The 17,792-nt window shown below is 40.5% G+C and overlaps 2 protein-coding genes across 8 annotated transcripts in view; both read left to right on the top strand.

Moving 5' to 3' along the window:
• LOC101656411 (amyloid beta precursor protein) overlaps positions 1-17,792 on the top strand; it is a 324,648-nt gene that overhangs the window by 218,749 nt on the left and 88,107 nt on the right. For all 7 annotated transcript variants that reach the window (XM_045284871.1, XM_045284872.1, XM_045284875.1 and 4 more), the window contains 2 exons: positions 891-965; positions 3,745-3,903. In XM_045284871.1, the coding sequence (XP_045140806.1) occupies positions 891-965; positions 3,745-3,903 (234 nt within the window). The remainder of the gene's footprint in view (positions 1-890; positions 966-3,744; positions 3,904-17,792) is intronic.
• Positions 1,782-2,357, top strand: LOC105979558 (ZW10 interactor-like). The gene has a single exon (XM_045284876.1). The coding sequence runs from the start codon at positions 1,782-1,784 to the stop codon at positions 2,355-2,357; it is 576 nt and encodes a 191-aa protein (XP_045140811.1).

Below are 17,792 nucleotides of genomic sequence, written 5' to 3'. Positions count from 1 at the left end.
GTGCTTCAACTATACATGTCACCATAGTTGACGATTTCAAGAATCAAATAGCATTTTCTTTCAGCAGCATGGTCAGCCGAAGATTTTCTTCTTTGCATTCAGATAATTGGGTGAATTTTATTTAGGGAGTTCCTGGGTAACCAAGGTTGCTGCACAGCAGATGATCCGGGCTTCTAAATGAACAGTTGTTGCCAGGAATACTTCTTCTGCTGCATTAGAATATTAGAGTGCTTAGCGCGCCCTGGGGGGTTGGGGGGCGGGATTTCGAGGAGTCCTTATTGTCTCTCCCTGGGCGTGGCCATCCAAAGGCCCTAATGCAGTACGCTCTGCCACCAGTTCTTCAAAGGGCCGGACGGGCCTTACAATTTCCGACAGTAGAAGTCCTGTTTCTCTGCCTCGGGGTTGTGTTTCTTCCTTGATGGCCTAGGCACACACATGAACTAGGCCTTTCTTCCTCGCTTCAGATGTACCATTTCAAAGATGTACTCTCTGAACTTTCTGAACTTGTTGTCAGCAACGACCAAAGAGGTTATGCTGAGCTGAAAGTGGAACCCGTTGTTTAAAAATCCTGTTTCTTCCAAAGTGTTGCCATTTGCTCATAACAACTAAAATTATTTTCAGCCATTTCTTAGCAAAGAGTAAAACCAGCTTTATTGGATTGGTTCATAATCTTGCTAGAAGTGTGAACACATGTTTCTGTTATCAATTATTTTCATTCTAATGCAAGCTCAATATTCGATATTTGTAAGAAAATAGGGTGTTTTTCAAACAATTAGAAGGACAAAAATACAAGCACGGTATCATAATGTATGCCATTAATGTGTATTTGTTGAGGGAATGGTTATTTTAAATGAAGTGTTGTTTTGTTTTTGTTTTCTTTCATTTTCTAGGTCATGAGAGAATGGGAAGAGGCAGAACGTCAAGCAAAGAACTTGCCCAAAGCTGATAAGAAGGCAGTTATCCAGGTAAATTGGCCCCAAGCAGGAAATGCTCAAGCTCCGTTTACCCAGAGTCTGCAGGCTCTCCAGACTCTATGGAACCTCCTGGGTGATGATTATGAGTTCCATTAACCTTAGCTACCCACCGGTTATGTTACCAGTTTGCACTCCGCTGGTAACCTAAGGGTCAGTGGTCCCAACCCACCCAGCAGTACTGTGGAAGAGGGGGTCTGGAAATCTATTGCCATAACTGTTACAGCCAGGAGACCCCTGGAGAAGTCTGCTCTGTAAAACACACAGTAGATATCAGATGGAATCAACGTGTTATTGTTGCTTAGTGATAATGTGAGATATTTAAATTTGCTTTAATTAGTTCAAATGATAAGTCATCCCTTAAATTTTGTGGTGATTACTAACAATATACTTTTCATCAAGAGTATAAATAGGATTGCTGTCATATTTTACTAGGTCCCTGGTAAGACTCAGCACCATCAAGTGGATTCCAACTCCTAGTGACCCAATACAGGGTTTCTGAGGGTGTAGATCTTTCCTGTACTTGATCGGAAAGATTATCATTCTCTCTTGGAGCAGCTGGTGGGTTTATCAATGGACCTTGTAGTTAGCAGTTCAACTCTTACCAGGCGGTGCCACCAGGCCTTGACTAATAAGTGTTCACCACTAACTGGAAAGTTGGGGTTCAAACACCCAGAAACAGCTCAGAGGGACGTGTGTGGAAGCCAGAACCGGGGAAGAATGGAGGCGGAGGTCTTAAAGGCATTGGCCAAATTGAGTACCATTCTGGAGCCCGCAGGCTTGCAGGAAGAAGCAGAGCTGCCTGCACAGATGTTGGCTGAGTTTGTGATGGACTCTCGGAAGAAGGACAAGCTTCTGTGTAGCCAGCTGCCAGTAGCGGACTTCCTGCAGAGTTTCATGGTGAATGAGGACACTGCCCAGGGTCTAGCTTCTGAAGACACAAGCCGGAAAATGGCAGCAGAAGCCAAGGAGCAGTGGAAAGAGCTGAAGGCCACCTATCAGGAACACGTGGAGGCCATCACAAGTGGTCTGAAGCAGGCCCTGCCTCTGATGGAGGAGGCCCGGCTGAAGCAGGCCAAGCTCCAGGGGGCGCTTGAGCAGCTCCAGGCCAAGAAGCAAGTGGCCATGGAGACACAAAGGGCAGCCCAGCAGCAGTGGCAACTACAGCAGGAGATGCATGTGCAGCATGTGGCAGAAATAAGAGATCGACAGAGGGAAACTCAGCAGGAGGTTGAACGGCTGTATCAGGACCTCGGAAGCTTGATGAGTCAGGCCGAACAGGAACGGGATAAGCTGCACAGACACCAGGCCTTCCTGCAGCTACTGTGCAACCTGCAGAATCAGATGCTCCCCGAGGCGGAGGCAGAGCGGCAGCCACCTCAGTAGTCTATCCACCATGATATTCCTGAAGGTAAACCTCAGGAACGGACTTGGCCCAAGGAGCAAAACCACGGGCTCAGCCTGGGAGGAGATGGGGTGACCCTCTCAGGTGAATGACATAAGACGGGTGGATAGGAGACAAATTGGAAGTTAAACCGCACAATCTATGAACTTGAGAACATTAACTTCTGTGACCCAGATCGGGACACGGCCTTGTCGTCATGTGTTTCCTCATGGGCAAAGGGAAAGAACTGTAGATACTCAAGTGCAAACATGGCAAGATCTGGCACTGGTGTGAAGGGAAGGTGCAGCCAGGAATGGGTGAGGAGGGACTGACCCAAACTATCATTTCTCTTTATAATTTTGGTTTACACTCTGCAAATGTCATAGTAAGGTACATACAAATTTATATTATCTTTTAAACTGAGCTATAGAGTTGCTAGTTGTCAGAATCGATGACAGCAATGAATTTGGTTTGGTGGTTTGGAACCTTTATTGTAGTGTTATTTACTATTGATAAAATAATTTATTATTAATAAAAGCTTCAAAAAGTTTGTGGGGAAATTTTTTTTCTCCCATTTTCCCATGTAATTTTTGAATCTCCCTTATAAGGTAACCAGCTTTCTTTAGGTTAGCCTTGGCCTGACAGTTTTCTTCGGTCTTTATCCTTTTGCTTATCTTGTTTTAAGATTTTCTCCTTTTTTTTTTTTTTCTATTTTATTTCCTTATCATTTGTTCCCTTCTTGCCTTATGGATTTATTTGTTTTTCTGTCTTAAATTTTTATTTGTATCAAAAAATTTGAAACCCATTACATCTTAAAATGTATATATATATGTGTGTGTGTGTATGTATGTATATATGTTTGCTCACAAGTGTACGTAATCCTACTATTGAGAAAGAAGGGACTGTATCATCTTACATAATTGTTAAATATGCAGACTCAAGAAAGGTCCCTACAAAAGATCAATAAATATTTGATGAAAAAAAAAAAAAAAAAAGAAACAGCTCAGAAGCAGTATCATCTAGAGTTGTAAGATTGTCTACCTTAACCCTACACTGTTGTTGGGGAGAAGAGCCACTGGGGGAGTTGAACCACCAACCTTTTGATTAACAGGCACATTCTTCATCATGGTGCCACCAGGGTTCTTTTAGATCGTAATCAGATCAAACACGGGACCCTGTGTAGCACTGATTTTTAATAACAAATTGAGTTTTGATGAGAAGCTGTCAGAAAGCAGGAGTAACTCCTAAATCGTGCCGGATTCAAGCAAGATGTTAAAATGATCTCGCTCTTTTGGAGAAAATGGATGTCTCACTCTTTAAAATGTTGAGTTGGTTGCCTCACCCTACTTGCTTAGGGCCTCCTTAATGCGTATGTCTGTACAATGGCAGCATTTCCAGGAGAAAGTGGAGTCCCTGGAGCAGGAAGCCGCCAATGAGAGACAGCAGCTGGTGGAGACCCACATGGCCAGAGTGGAAGCCATGCTCAACGACCGCCGCCGCCTGGCTCTGGAGAACTACATCACTGCCCTGCAGGCTGTTCCTCCCCGGGTAAGTCAAGCGGGAGCTCACTTTACAGTTCACTGCATGGTGTAGGTGGTGGGAAGGCGGCCTAGAGACTGAAGGCCATAAGAAAGAAACAAAGAGAGATGAGATGCTGTGTGTTAGGCCTGGTTGACTAGAGAAACAAATTCAGTGACACTCATGTGTAAAAAAGAGCTTTATATCAAGAAATAATTATATATCCCAGCCCAGTCTAACTCAAGTCCCTAAGTCCAATATTAGTCCATAAGTCGTTCTTCACACTCACAAAGCACCATGCAATGATGCAGAATGCAGGAATATCACAGCCCAGTGGATGCAAAGTCCCGTGGATCCAATGATGGTGGACACATCTGACAGCAATCAGGGTCGCCCAGCAGGAAGGTGAAGGCACTGAGAGAGGGGAGGTTCCCAGGACCCTCCTTATTGAGAAGGCCACACCCACAGGAGTCACCATCAGGCTGTGACCTGATTGACAGGTTGAATTCCACCCCTACACATTTATATATCTTCAGGTTGACATGAAATTATATAACTACCACATCCTTTGAGCACGATCATTCATAGATGCAACTTCTTTCCAGTGCACCCTGTGAGCTGAACAGAGAAGCCACTTCCATAAGCCATCTCTCTGCCATAGACAAGTCTTTCCAGAGAGGGAAGACCTTGATATTCTTGAGGTAGTGATGACCCGAGCTGAAGTTGGAGAATTATGCCGTAAGAAAGCCAGGACTTTGAGAAGTAACCAAGCCTAACCTCTTCTTTGTAAAAGTGATGTAGCTGAGCTCTAGAAAACGTAAAACATGAGTTTCGAGTGGCCCATCAGGTCTTAGAATTTGTATCCCTGCTCACAGCGCAGCAGCCATCTCTCTGGGCAAACCTCTCCCCGCCGTGACGTCAGCAGCAAGCAGGCACGTTGTGGGATACAGTGGTCAATGCCTACAAAAGCTTGCCAAGACATGCAGGCATAGGTTTCTGCAGTGAGGCTTACTGGGAGTTTAGAAGGAGCATTCAAAATGTGTGAACGTGCCTATTTTTTCTATTATTGACCAAGACTTATCAAAAGCTCCTACTGTAATTGTGGATTTGCCTGTATCTCCAGGCAGTACTGTTTTTGTTTTGCCTGTTTTGAAGCCATGATAGTATATGTGTAAACAGAGATTTGTTTTTGTTTTATTATTATGTATAAATCATTTTATTGGGGACTCTTAACAGTTCTTAGAACAATCCATACATCAAGTGTATCAAGCATATTTGTACACATGTTGTCATCACCGTTTTCTTTTCTTTTTTTGAGGTTCAGTTTTTTTATCATTATATTAGGGGTGCATACAACTCATCACAATCCATACACACATCAATTGTGTAAAGCACATTTGTGCATTCATTGCCCTCATCATTCTCAGAACATCTGCTCTATACCTAATCCCCTGGCATCAGCTCCTCATCCTTTCCCTTCTCTCCCCGCTGCCCCCCCTCATGAACCCTTGATAATTTATTACTTTGTCATAAATTATTATTGTTTTATTATTATAATAATAATATCATATATGATATTATATAAAATACCATATTCTTATATGACACAATTGTTATTTTGTCATATCTTGCACTGTCCGACGTCTCCCTTCACCCACTGTAATGTTGTCACCAACACCATTTTCAAAGAAAGCATTTGCTTTATACTTTAACCCTTGGTATCAGCTTTTTTTCCCCTCCCTCTCCCACCGTCCCACCCTTTCCACCCCTTGATAAATTATAAATTATTGTTATTTTCATATCTTACACCGTCCACTGCCTCCCTTCACCCATGTTCTGTTGTTCATCCCCCTGGGCGATAGTGGTGGTGGTGGGGGATGTTATATGTCTATCGTTGACATTCAATCACCTTCTCTCCCCCATCTTCCCCCCTACCCTCATGGTATCACTACTCCCATTCTTGTTCCTAAGAGATGTATCTGCCCTGGATTCTGTTTGTCAAGAGCTCTTATCTGTGTTAGTGTATATACAGTGAACCCTCATTTATCGCGGTTAATCGGTTCTAGACCCTACCATGATAAATGAAATTCCGCGAAGTAGGATTCCTTATTTGTAAATCAAGTATTTTCGTAGTTAGAGCATAGAGGACATGAAAAAACATTCTTTAGTCACCATTACACTCGTATTAACCAATTTATTAAACGAAAAAGGGAAAATACAGTAAAACATTTTGGACGTTACAATTATCATTTATTATTTATTATATTATTTATGTCATCAAGCGTGTACAGTATGAGCCAATCAGTGGCAGTAATGACAGAGCATGCGCTGTTAACGCAAAAACCGCGATAGAGTGAAGCCGCAGAAGTCGAAGCGCGAAGTGGCGAGGGTTCACTGTAGTCCAGTCTAGCCAGATTTGTAAGGTAGAACTGGGGCCATGATAGTTGGGGGAGGAAGCATTAAAGAACTAGCAGAATGTTGTGTGTTTTGTCGAAGCTATACTGCACCCTGGCTGGCTCATCCCTTCCTTGTGGTCCTTCTGTGAGGGGATATCCAATTCTCTGCAGATGGGTTTGGAGTCTTCTGATGCCTGATTCCTGAGCCCATCCACATCATCACACAGGCTGGTGTGCATCTTCCATGTGGGTTTTGTTACTTCCCTGCTAGATGGCTGCTTGTTTAACTTTAAGCCTTTAAGACCCCAGAGGCTATATCTTCTAATAGCCAGGCAATACCAGCTTGCTTAAATTCACCACATTTGCTTATACACCCATTTTGCCTGTAGAGAGTGTCAGGAACGTGAGCATCACACAGTGTTAGGTTACTAGAACAAAGTGTTCTTGCGTTGAAGGAGGACTAGAGTAGATGCCCAACGTCCATCTGCTACCTTGATCCTTAACATATAAATATATGTACACGTACCTACATCCCTATCGTTATATAGTAATATATTTACATATGCACATGCCTATATTTATACCTCTATAAATGTATTTTGCCTCCTAGTTCTTTCTTCTATAGTTAGAGGGTTTCTTTTTATTTTTGTTTTTAGAGTTTTTAATGTTCTCTTTGTTTCTTGTTTTATTATGAGCTGACTTCTTTATCTCTGAAAATGTGCTCTGCTCTGACACCTACTTTGATGTTAATATTGCTTCAGGTTTTGTATTTTTTTAATTGAAAGTTAACACAGCATATTTTTTTATATTTACTCAGCCTATTTTGTATTTCTATTTGAAGTATATTTCATCCACTAAGCCTATCGCCTGTGATCTTGCAAAATCCAATCTGACAGCCATGTGCTTTAATTGAGGTCACTTTTGTATCTTGTTAAGTGAAATTTTAATGATCATTTTTTATTTTATATAGTTCATCTTTACCTAATAACAATTATAACTTCTGACAATTTATATCACTTCACATATAAGAATCTTATAGTATTTTTATTTCTACTTCCCCTCCAGTCCTTATTGCCACTTTGCCCATACTACATTTTAATTTTAAACAGTCAGCTACCTTTTCATATGATTTAAATAATAAGGAAATAAATTTTACATGTCTATGTAGTTACCGTATCACTTCACATCTTCACATCCTTTATGTCGATCCATGTATCCTTCTGACCTAAGGATTTCGTCTAACATCTCTTATAGTTTATATCTGCTGGTGATGAATTCTCTTAGATTTTGTACATCTGAAAATGTCTTTATTTCACATTTGAAAGATACTTTGGCTGGGTATAGAATTTCCAGGTTGAGGTGTTTTTCTTCTAGTACTGTTTCCTTCTAGTTCCTTAGTAAGTACGTAACTGCATCAGATTCCTTTCAAGGTGTCTCTTCATCAGTGATTTCGCACGATTTGATTAGGATGTACTAAGTATCGCTTTCCTCATTATGTTCTGAGGATTCACTGGACTTCTTGAATCTGTAGATTTATGTTTTCTTTTAATCTTTAAAAAAAATTAATTGTTTAACATTGAGACTATTTTTCCTGCCTACTCTCTTTCTTCCTTCAAAGGGTAATCATAAAACATAATTTAGACTATTTAGATTTGTCTACACCTTATACAATAGGACCTATATATATTTTAAAGTTTTTCACTTCCAACTCACTAATATTTTTTTCAGCAATGTCTAAACTAATATTAACTCATCTAGCTGTTTTTCCTTTTATATATTATAGTTTTCATGCCCAAGTTCTTTTTTTCCCCCTTCTATCTCCTATATGGTTATATTACTTTTGAACCTATGGCATAAATTTATTAGAACATTTTGTTTGGATAATGCTATTTCAGCTCTGTCTCGATTTTAATTAGTTTATTTCTTTATTTATTATAGGTGCTATTTTTCTACATTCTTTTTAAACTCAGTAATTTTTTATTATTAGATGCCAGTTGATGTGAATTTTACCTAGTTGGATGCTGGATATTTACATACCTACAAGAATCCTTTATTTAACTCTGTTCTGGAATGAAGATAAATTACGTGAAAATTGTTAGATCCTTCCAAATTTTGCATTTACAACATTTTCTTAGGTGAGAATCTATGCAGTTATTCCTTTATGGCAGTTCTTCCCTAATGAGGAAAGTAACACCATTGTTTTTGAGTATCGTGGTTTTTGAGGTGTCTCAGGAGCAGGAACTACTTCTGACCCTGTGTGATCACCAGGCCATGGTTCTTTGCTCACGTCAGGTTGCTGTTTCTTCAGATGCATGCACTGGTCATTACTCAGGTATAGTTTCAAGGATGACCCTCTGCACATATCTGCGTTCTCTCAGTGTGCTGGTTTCTTCCATCCTGCCCTGGGAACTCTCTCCTCCTTGATCTGCATAGACTCTCTTCCCGGTCCTTAAACTGGGAGTTAGTTCAATAGTTCCCTCTCCTTGAGTTGCCACATGAAAATTCTCATCAATTTGAGCCAGTGTAGGGCTCACCTCATTAGTTTCCTGTCTCTCAAGAACCCCTGCCCTTCATTTCATGATGTCTAATACATTATAAAAATATTGTTCCAGCCTTCTCCGATTCTGGTTGTCTTTGTCAGGAGGGCAAATCTGGTCCCTGTTACTCCATGTGGGATGGACGCGGAAGTCTGTGTGTGTTATTTAACTAAACCAATAAGCCACCCACTTGCGCCGATTCTCCTCACCATCTGGGTTTTTCTTCTCTACTAAAGTTATACCACTGGGGGCTGTGAGGAACCACCAAAGAGAGCCTGGCATCCTTCCAGATGGCTAGATCGTATTGACCCTGTTTACCGATGACATCAGTGAGGCCTGGGGGACTGAGTGTCTGGTCCTGGGTGACAGTGCTGGTGACGAAGTGGGTGGGACTCTGAATCACAGTCATCCAGTGCAGTCCCTTCTCACTGGAACATACTTCTTCTCTGAACAAAGAATATTTGAACAAGAATATGTGCATTAGCATTTTCATTCTCTACTTGGAAAAAAGCTCAGTGCTTAGCAGAGTCTTGCTCAGTAAAATTCTGGTGATGTCCTTCTGCAGATAAAAGTTCTTTGGTTCTTCTCTCTTTCTGGAAAGCATGTTTTCAGGGCTGTAATTGCCAGGATTGTTTGCCAAAGGAGGGTAGAGGGGTGGGTGCTCAGAGCAGAATCTTAATAGATGGCATTGATTGAAATGCTCCAGCTGAAAAGTTCAGTCTCTGAAGTATGATCTCTGCTGAAATGGGCAATGACAGAGCTAAAAATAAGATGTGAGCTGAATGGAGGCTTTAACAAATAAACATTTAAAATCTTTTGAGTTGAGTCTCATCAGCCATCACAGGAAAGTCAACGAGAGTGGTTGCCAGAGATTGATGTTTTATCAAAGGGGATAATTTCAAATTGGTCTTAATGGTGGCTTTTGTGGACCTGTTGATCATTTCATGTGCATGGAATTGGACATCATGTTTATTTGAATTAAAAAGCTAGATTAGAAAGATGATTTTCCTATGATGAAAAACACATTCCCAGAATGGGTCTGAGAATTCTAAATCGTTACATATAATTTTTTAAATGGGGCTCGGTGTCACAGGCTTGCAATATTTAGAAATTCTTTTCCATTTTAGTTACTTTCATCCTGAGTCTAGAAGAATTTAGAAATCCTTTATTAGTAATAATTAAAGCCCAAACCAAACTCAACTTCCATCAAGTTAATTCTGACATAATCTTGTCAGAAGTGGCTTTTCTTCCTCATGATCACATAATTGCAATCATCCTATTAATGTTAACATTTATGTCATACTGTATTTGTTACCTACACACACACAGGCTTTCAGTATTTCAATGAACAAAAAGTATTGGCAATTTCCATAACACTAACAATTGTTCTTATGTAATTATAGCTTATTCAAATGTTAAATTTTACTGTGATCTTGGAAAACTTCATGGAATTCAGTGGTGGATCATTAATATGATACGTGTGATTTTTAATTTAGGAGCATGGCTTTGCCAGTAATTTCAGATTCTATTCAGAGCCATTCAGTACAGCCTAGCAACAGGGCAATCAATAGAATGAAGAAAGATCATTCAGAGGAACGATTATGGGTGTTTTGTGGCATCTGATGGCAGGAAGAGGTTGCAACAGAAATCATCCTTGACATGGGATGCTGAAGCAGTAGCAGTATGAATTGACATGGGATGTTGAAGCAGTAGCAGTATGAATTGTCCAAGTCTAATACGGAAATTGAGCTGCTAAACCCAAGTGTTCCCATTTCTATGTGACATTGTTACTTCCCCTTTCCCCACAGCCCACCAAAGTCTACTACTTACTTTTGGTCACAAAAGAAGTACCAAGCATTTTCTGTAAGATAGCCTCTATGTCCAAGGTAGGTAGGATACATTCACAACTTACTGTAATAGACGAGGCATTCATACCTTAACCCAATAGCTGTAGTTGAACCAATTCTGACTAGTGACAACCCCATGTATGCCAGTATCACTGAGAGCCATAGAGTCTTTGAAGGCTGATATTTTTTAGAAGTAGATCTCCAGACCCTTCTTCAGAGGCACCCATTTAGATAAGCTCAAACTTTCAACTTTTCAGTTAACCAAGCAACACAGGACTTATAAAACGCATGCACATACTGTCGAGTCAATTCCAAATCACAGCGACCTCATCCAGGATTTCCCAAGCTGCAGAAAGCTTTATCTCTCTCCCACAGATCTGCTGGAGGGTTTGAACTGCTGGCCTTGCAGTTAGCAGTCTAATACTTACCAGATTGCACCTAAGGGCTCCTATAATAGATAAGAAATGAGTTAGAAAATGGTTTGCCAAAGTCCTTCTCTATGGAAGCATGGGGAGAGAGGTCTGTATGAACGTGTTTAAGTCATTCTACTCTCAAGTTTTTAATATAATCAAAGTCTTCTCAAGTTAATCAGGATGCACTTCAAAGGAATGACTTATTGGTTCGAAAGCATCTTTTAGAAGTGTAAACGATTACCCTGTACCCTATTGTTCATTTATTTTTAGTTAATGTTTGTGTAGATTGGTAGACGCATGGGGACTCTTATGTTGAGGGAGTTTTTAGCAGCAAACCTAGCAATGAACACTAGGTAGAAAGGAAAATGAGAGAATTAGTATTTGTTGAGCAAATTCTTATAAACTCGGCTGAATGGTTCACCTGCTATTTTAATAAAGCTCTAGGTATTACCTTGCTGCCAATCTTTACCATGCTCAATGGCGATCTTGCTAAAGACAAGCAAGAACTATGTAACCGGGGATCCTGGCATTAACTTAAATTAAACAGAAAATGAAGAGCCATGTAGGGAAGGCATTAGCAGGAAGCTGTCCTGTGACTCTGAGACCTTATTCATCACGCAGAGTCCCTCCACAGCAGAGCTCTACTCGGTCACTGCCTTTGCATTTGAAACAAGCAACTCTTCATGGGATGCTGTCAAAACATGTGCTAGGGTGCTGTCATTTGTTCCAGCCAAGGTTGCGTGTACACAATTATATGATAACATTGGTTTTCACTTCATTCTTGAAAAGGGAAACCCATTACAGAAATGGATATTTATTTTAGACAAATGGATATTTGTTTAAATATTTCAAACAAATGGATATTTGTTTTAGACAAATGCATAATTCATTATTTAACATTCCCCTGACCTGCCTGAGGTTGCAGACATCTGCCATCGTGAACAGATGGTGGCATAAAGATCCACTCCCTTGACACGGGAGCACACATTTCAGGGATCCACTCAATCTGTGAAGGTTATCCATGGATCCCAGTATTCAAAATTTTAGGATTATGTTTTGATTTTCATACAATTTATCTTGAGTTTTCTGCTATAAATGTCAAATCAACAAAAACCCATAGAGCCTGATCCTGCTTGGGTGTAGGTGGGGGGAAAATGAAATTCAGAGAATAATGAGTTTGCAAAATACTGAACATTTTAAATAAATTGCAGGATATTTGAGACGGGCATTCCAATGTCCAAGTGTGTGAATGTGCCAGGTTACATTGTATTGCTGAAAACTCTATGAAGTTGAGACTATATCAGATCACAAATCTTTCCAAGGGTCTGTGGTTCTTTAAGATGTCTTTTGTTTATGATTTCTACAACTCTGGGGGCTTTGCCTTCCAGGTATGTTAACAGCCCTGTTCAGTGTCCCCCCTGGGGACTTCAGCAGTGTTTCACTGCTTGACTAAACACAACGTGAGGACCTAGAAGTTCAAATGTTATCTGCCCCATCTAGGCTCTCAGGTAAACATAGTTCAGCATTGTAGCCAATGTATGCTCAAGTTTACCCCAAAGCATAAATAACATTTTATACTGTGTTGAGTCAGGTCCTAAATTTTAATTCTATCTGCTGTCTTCACTTATTTAGAGCTGTTGCCTATGTAACTAAAATAAAGAGGAATTGTCAAAACAGCCCAGTAAACAAGAGAGAGAGAAACCTATCAGGTTTGTTAAAAGATCAGTTATTCATTTGTGAGTGATCTAGTTTAAAACCTCTTATTTTCCACATTTTATACTAGAGTGTAAGTGCTTGACTCTAATATCTAGCTTTTTCTCTTGTGTAGCCCTTCTACAAAACCTCTAATTAGTTAGATGCTATCTGCAGAATGTGGTTAACATTGTCCTTTATAATTAACAGTTTTATGGCTTGTATTGGACTTAATATAGAAAATAAAAGAATTCATGAGGGTTGATATGAGATGGTGATACAAGAAAATGTCAGCCTCCCTCTGGGAAGAAAGAAGATTGTTGTAAATTTTAGAGGAGGCTAGGAGCCCTGGTGGTATAGTGGTTATGCATTGGGCTGTTAACTGCAAGTTCAACAGTTCAAAACCATCAGGCAGAGTCCCTCCATATATAAGATCTGATATAGTCTTAAGAGAAAAGCAGGGCTTTCTGCTCCCATAAAGAGTAAGTTACTCCTGGACACTCACAGGGGTAGTTCTACCTTATCTTATAGGGCTGTTATGAATCAGCATCAACTTGATGGCAGTAGGGTGTTTTTTTTATTTGATTTTACTTCTGGTTCTAATATCCATTGCAATGGCTATGCAGAATTCACAGAGAATATTCATGATTAAACAGTTTATTAAAGAAGTTAATAAATTGTAATACCAATGATAAATGCTCAGGGTTGAATTATTTATCGGGCCTGTTAAAGAGTTGTCAAGTGTGCTAACAAATGCCCGAAGAGTATACCAACTGTACTATAAGCCTCAGCATGAAGGCACTCATCACTACTCGTGTGGGTCAGCAAGCCAGCTTCCCTAAGTGCCCACAGGCACCCCTCCCCAAGCCAGCCTCTTGTGCAAAAGCACTTGACTTGCTCATGGGTTGGGAAGGCCATCCCTCTGTTCCATACTCTGGCTCCTGGTTCTGCTGCTGCTCCTCTGAGGTAGCAGTCATTTGGATCCAGGTTGTTCGCTGTACAGGGATCTCAGATCCAGAGGTCATGCTCCACTCCTAGCTCTTGCTGGTAATGAGACCCCTCCTGCTGTTTCTCAAAGGGCTCATTTTATTCCCATGGCACTCTGGGGAGTCCTGTTTTTAATTTCACACAGTTGAATACGATCACTATCTTCCCCTGTCTTCTGACCAAACCCAGGCCGAGCAAGGTGGTTTGATAGGAGTTACAGACGTGGCTAGAAGAGCCACGTTAAATAATGCAGTGCCTCTGCGGGTATGTTTCAGATGCAGCTATTATATCGTGCCTTCCAACAAAGAGGGCTTATCTTCCAGTGGTATGAGGGATAATACTCTGCTGTGATGCGTAAGGCTTTTATTGGCAAGTTTTGTGTGTTGGGAAGGAACATCGGAGTAGCTTCTTGGCTGTGTGCTGAGGTTTTGCTTAGCAATATCATCTAAGGGTATGAAAAGGTATTGCTTATGTGTCCTGTCTCATCCAGTGTTATTTTCCAAACTTGAATATCCTATTTCAATGGCGAGGGGACAAGAATCTACTGCCATGTCCTCTGTTGCTTTTTCAAGACTTCTATTTCCATTTGGTTTATTATTGTTGTTACTGTCAGTCAGTTTAGATTCATCGTGAGCCTGTGTGCAACAGAATGAAACACTGCCTGGTCCTAAATGATCTTTACTCTGTTTGAGCCCAGTGTTGCAGCCACGGTGTCTCCATCTCATTGAGGGTCTTCCTCTTTTTTTGTTGACCGTCTAAGCAAGGTGTCCTTCTCCAGGGACTTGTCCCTCCTGACAGTATGTCCTGTCCACTTGAGACAGGAGACTCGCCATCCTTACTTCTAAAGAGCACTCTCGAAAAGTGGGAACGTCCACTCAACTGAGACCACCTCTAGCGCCGAGGGAGTAAAAGTACTCCCTTAAGAGTATCTCTAGACCTACACAGAGAGGATTTCCTGTATTCCACACTGTGTTCACAAGATTTATTTTAATCCCAGGTGAAGAATTGTGAAAATAATGCACCTGAACCTCTAGGTAAAAACAGGAAAGAATTGGCTTCTCTTTGTAGGTGATTAGCTTTCCCAGCCTCACGGTGGGAAACCACTAAAGTGCAATTTTCGAGCTTCAGGAGAGGTTTTCCGAATAGGTGGCCAGGACAGGTTGGGGTGTCCCATAGAGTAAGCCATTTACTTCCTTCTTTGCAGCAAGATTGCACCTAGGCTTTCAAAGACTCCTGACAGGAAATGGCTCAAGGCACAAGTGTCTATTATGATACAGTGCCAGATTTCTGACTCAAGAGCAGAACTACAGTAACTCTGACAATGGGAGTAAATAGTCATATTTTCATGTAGTTCCCACGTGAAATGTCAAGTTAAAAGCTACATGTTCCGGTGTGGTTGGCACAAGTCAGTCCTGTTACCAGTCAATCAAAACTGTGTGGTTCCCGCCATTCCACGAGGACGCTAAATTTGAGAAATTGTGCGAAAGGACCAGGCGGGAAAGACAATATGTCTGAGAAGTCAGGGAATTAATAAAACTACATAAACTTTTATAGGGAAAGTCCCTGAAATTTTCTTCAAAATGAGCTGTACCGGTCTGACATTAAACCACGGGAATACAAGTTATGCCATCTTTTGAGACAGCTGGAATGCGTCCTCTTAGTGAGACGAGTTTGTCTAAGCAGTGCCGGGATCTGTCGTGTCCTCCCCATCTCATGGGAACCCGGGTGTGTCAGAATAGAGCTATGTGTCATAAGGGTTTCAATGGCTGGTTCTTTTAGCAACCACTCACCAGGTCTTTCTTCCAAGGTGCCTCTGAGTGGACTTGGACCGCCATGCTTTTGGTGAGCAAATAAGCATGCTCTTTACACCATCTGGAGACTCCATGTATGAGGAGTCAAGTCCGCTAAATGTATTTACTGAGAGGTGTTCTCCATTCAAACAGCTTCTCAAAGGGTCCTCTTACGCTGAACAGGTCGATAGCAAATGGGGTTGGGAGGCCAGTGTGTTCCGTGACAATTGTGAATGCAACGCTTCTTTGTAGCTGGATACTTCCCCAGTTGGCAACCTAGCAACCATGAGAGAGATTATACTAAAGCTCTAGGCTAGCTGTTAATTTAATTAGCAAACCTTTATTAGCAATATAGCCTTACCACGAAATGTGCCAAGTGGTGGAAATATCTTAAACGCTTGTTCCCAGAGAGAAAACTGGATATTGATCCAAAATGCAAATGTTTTCAAGTTAAGCACTCTTGGTGGATGTTCCCTAAATTTATTTTAGTCATTAGTATTTTTAATCTATCAATACATCGCTTTGGGGACTAACATTTTAAAATGCTCTGTGATTGTATGATAAATGTAGTTCAAGTGGGAAAGTGCCATGTCAATTACAAACAGATACCTTGGAATTATGGTCTAAATAAATAGCCCTTTAAAAACAGTAGTGACCATAAAAAGGACTGGATCTAATTAGTCCCCTGGATGGATCTCTTTCTTCTATTTTCTCTATTCTTTGCTATGAGATTTAATCATAAGATTAGCCATCCAATACCAGTATAGCCTGATGTCAGATTAATACACAGCACATCTAAATTTAGAAATAAGGGGAACTTTCCAGAAAAAAAAAAAGTTATTACTAGCTACACAAAATTTAATGATTTGAGTGTGATTCAAATCATATGAAAATGCAGAAGAATTAAAGATTTGAGAATGATTCAAATCAGATGCAAAGATGTTACGAAGTATTTCTATAACTAAACTTGTCTTCAATATCCTTTTGACTTGTTTTTCCAACTTTTAAAATAATTCCACCTTAAGCAATAGTAAATACATGTAGGTACTATAAAACTACAGAGACGGACCTTTTCCCCCCCTTACCGTTCCTGGGTGAATGTTTCTGTGTTTTTAATTAACATTTGAAAAACTCTACCTTCATGTGTTTATAACAAAATGAACCTTCCTAGACTACGGAGATTCCCTATTATTCTGAGATAAGGTGATATAGCTCTAGAAACAAATTGTTTAGGGAGGCCCTCAAAATCGGTATTTCTAGCTAAAAGTTAATAAAGGCAATTATAATTCCATTTTGAATTAAATAGGCATGAACTTTACACCAAAAGTACTGCTTTACTTTGAATCCCGGAAACTGAAAAAAAAAAACTGCCTTTTCATCAGCTGACTTATGATAGCCCATATGTGCCAGGGTACAAGTGCTCCTTACAAGAAACTAACAAGAGGGTTGGTTTTTCTGAAATGGATTGTTAGGCCTTTCTTCCAAAGTACCTCAGGGTAAACTTTGCTTTCAACTTTGATATTACCAGGAAAGGGTTTTAATCTTTTGCATCACCCAGGAAACCCCACAAGGAACTTGAAAAGATTAAAATAGAAAAAAAGTGTTTGATATTTTTCTTAACTAAAAAATACGTTTTTTGATATGTTTCTTTCTTAACAACTCACCCACCCCCAAAGTGTTTGTTTCTACAGTGTAGCGGCTACCACTTCTTTACTCAGTATAATTTATCTGACTAGTCTCCAACATTAAAGCTAATCTAATATTTCCCCACCCTCATTTCTAAGCGTGGTTCCTAGAAATGTGTTTGCATGGCCAAATCAACCAAGCAGAACTCCTTAATTCACTTACCCAGGGACATCTTAATGCCTTCCTGAAATTTCTGATGTGCCGAGGCTTTGCTTATCAAATAGGCCCTCAGGAGAAAAGGCTTATGTTTACTGAGATGTGCCCATAATGTGCATCTGCGCCCCACAGCGGTACTGATCGGGGTCACCGCTGACTGTGCCTGCAGAGCTCAGATCCTTGCAGCGGTGTGGCGCTTTGTTTCCCGGCGTGGGCCCGGCTTGCTACTGTTGCATTGTCAAGCTCTGGGATTTTTCAGGGCAGTTAGGAATATATTTATTTCTTAAACTCAAGCATGTAAAGAATTAATGTTAATAAATGAGAGAAGCTCTGATAGAAACACGTGAACACGTTGATCCACATTAATAGCAGATAAGAATGACTTTAGTAATAGCTCTGTGAATGTCGCACCAAG

Source organism: Echinops telfairi, unplaced genomic scaffold (assembly GCF_000313985.2).
Source record: "Echinops telfairi isolate 266 unplaced genomic scaffold, ASM31398v2 ScPeMD7_7469;HRSCAF=8507_0, whole genome shotgun sequence".
In the NCBI taxonomy this organism is placed as follows: Eukaryota; Metazoa; Chordata; class Mammalia; order Afrosoricida; family Tenrecidae; genus Echinops; species Echinops telfairi.
This window is presented reverse-complemented; position numbering and strand designations above follow the sequence as displayed.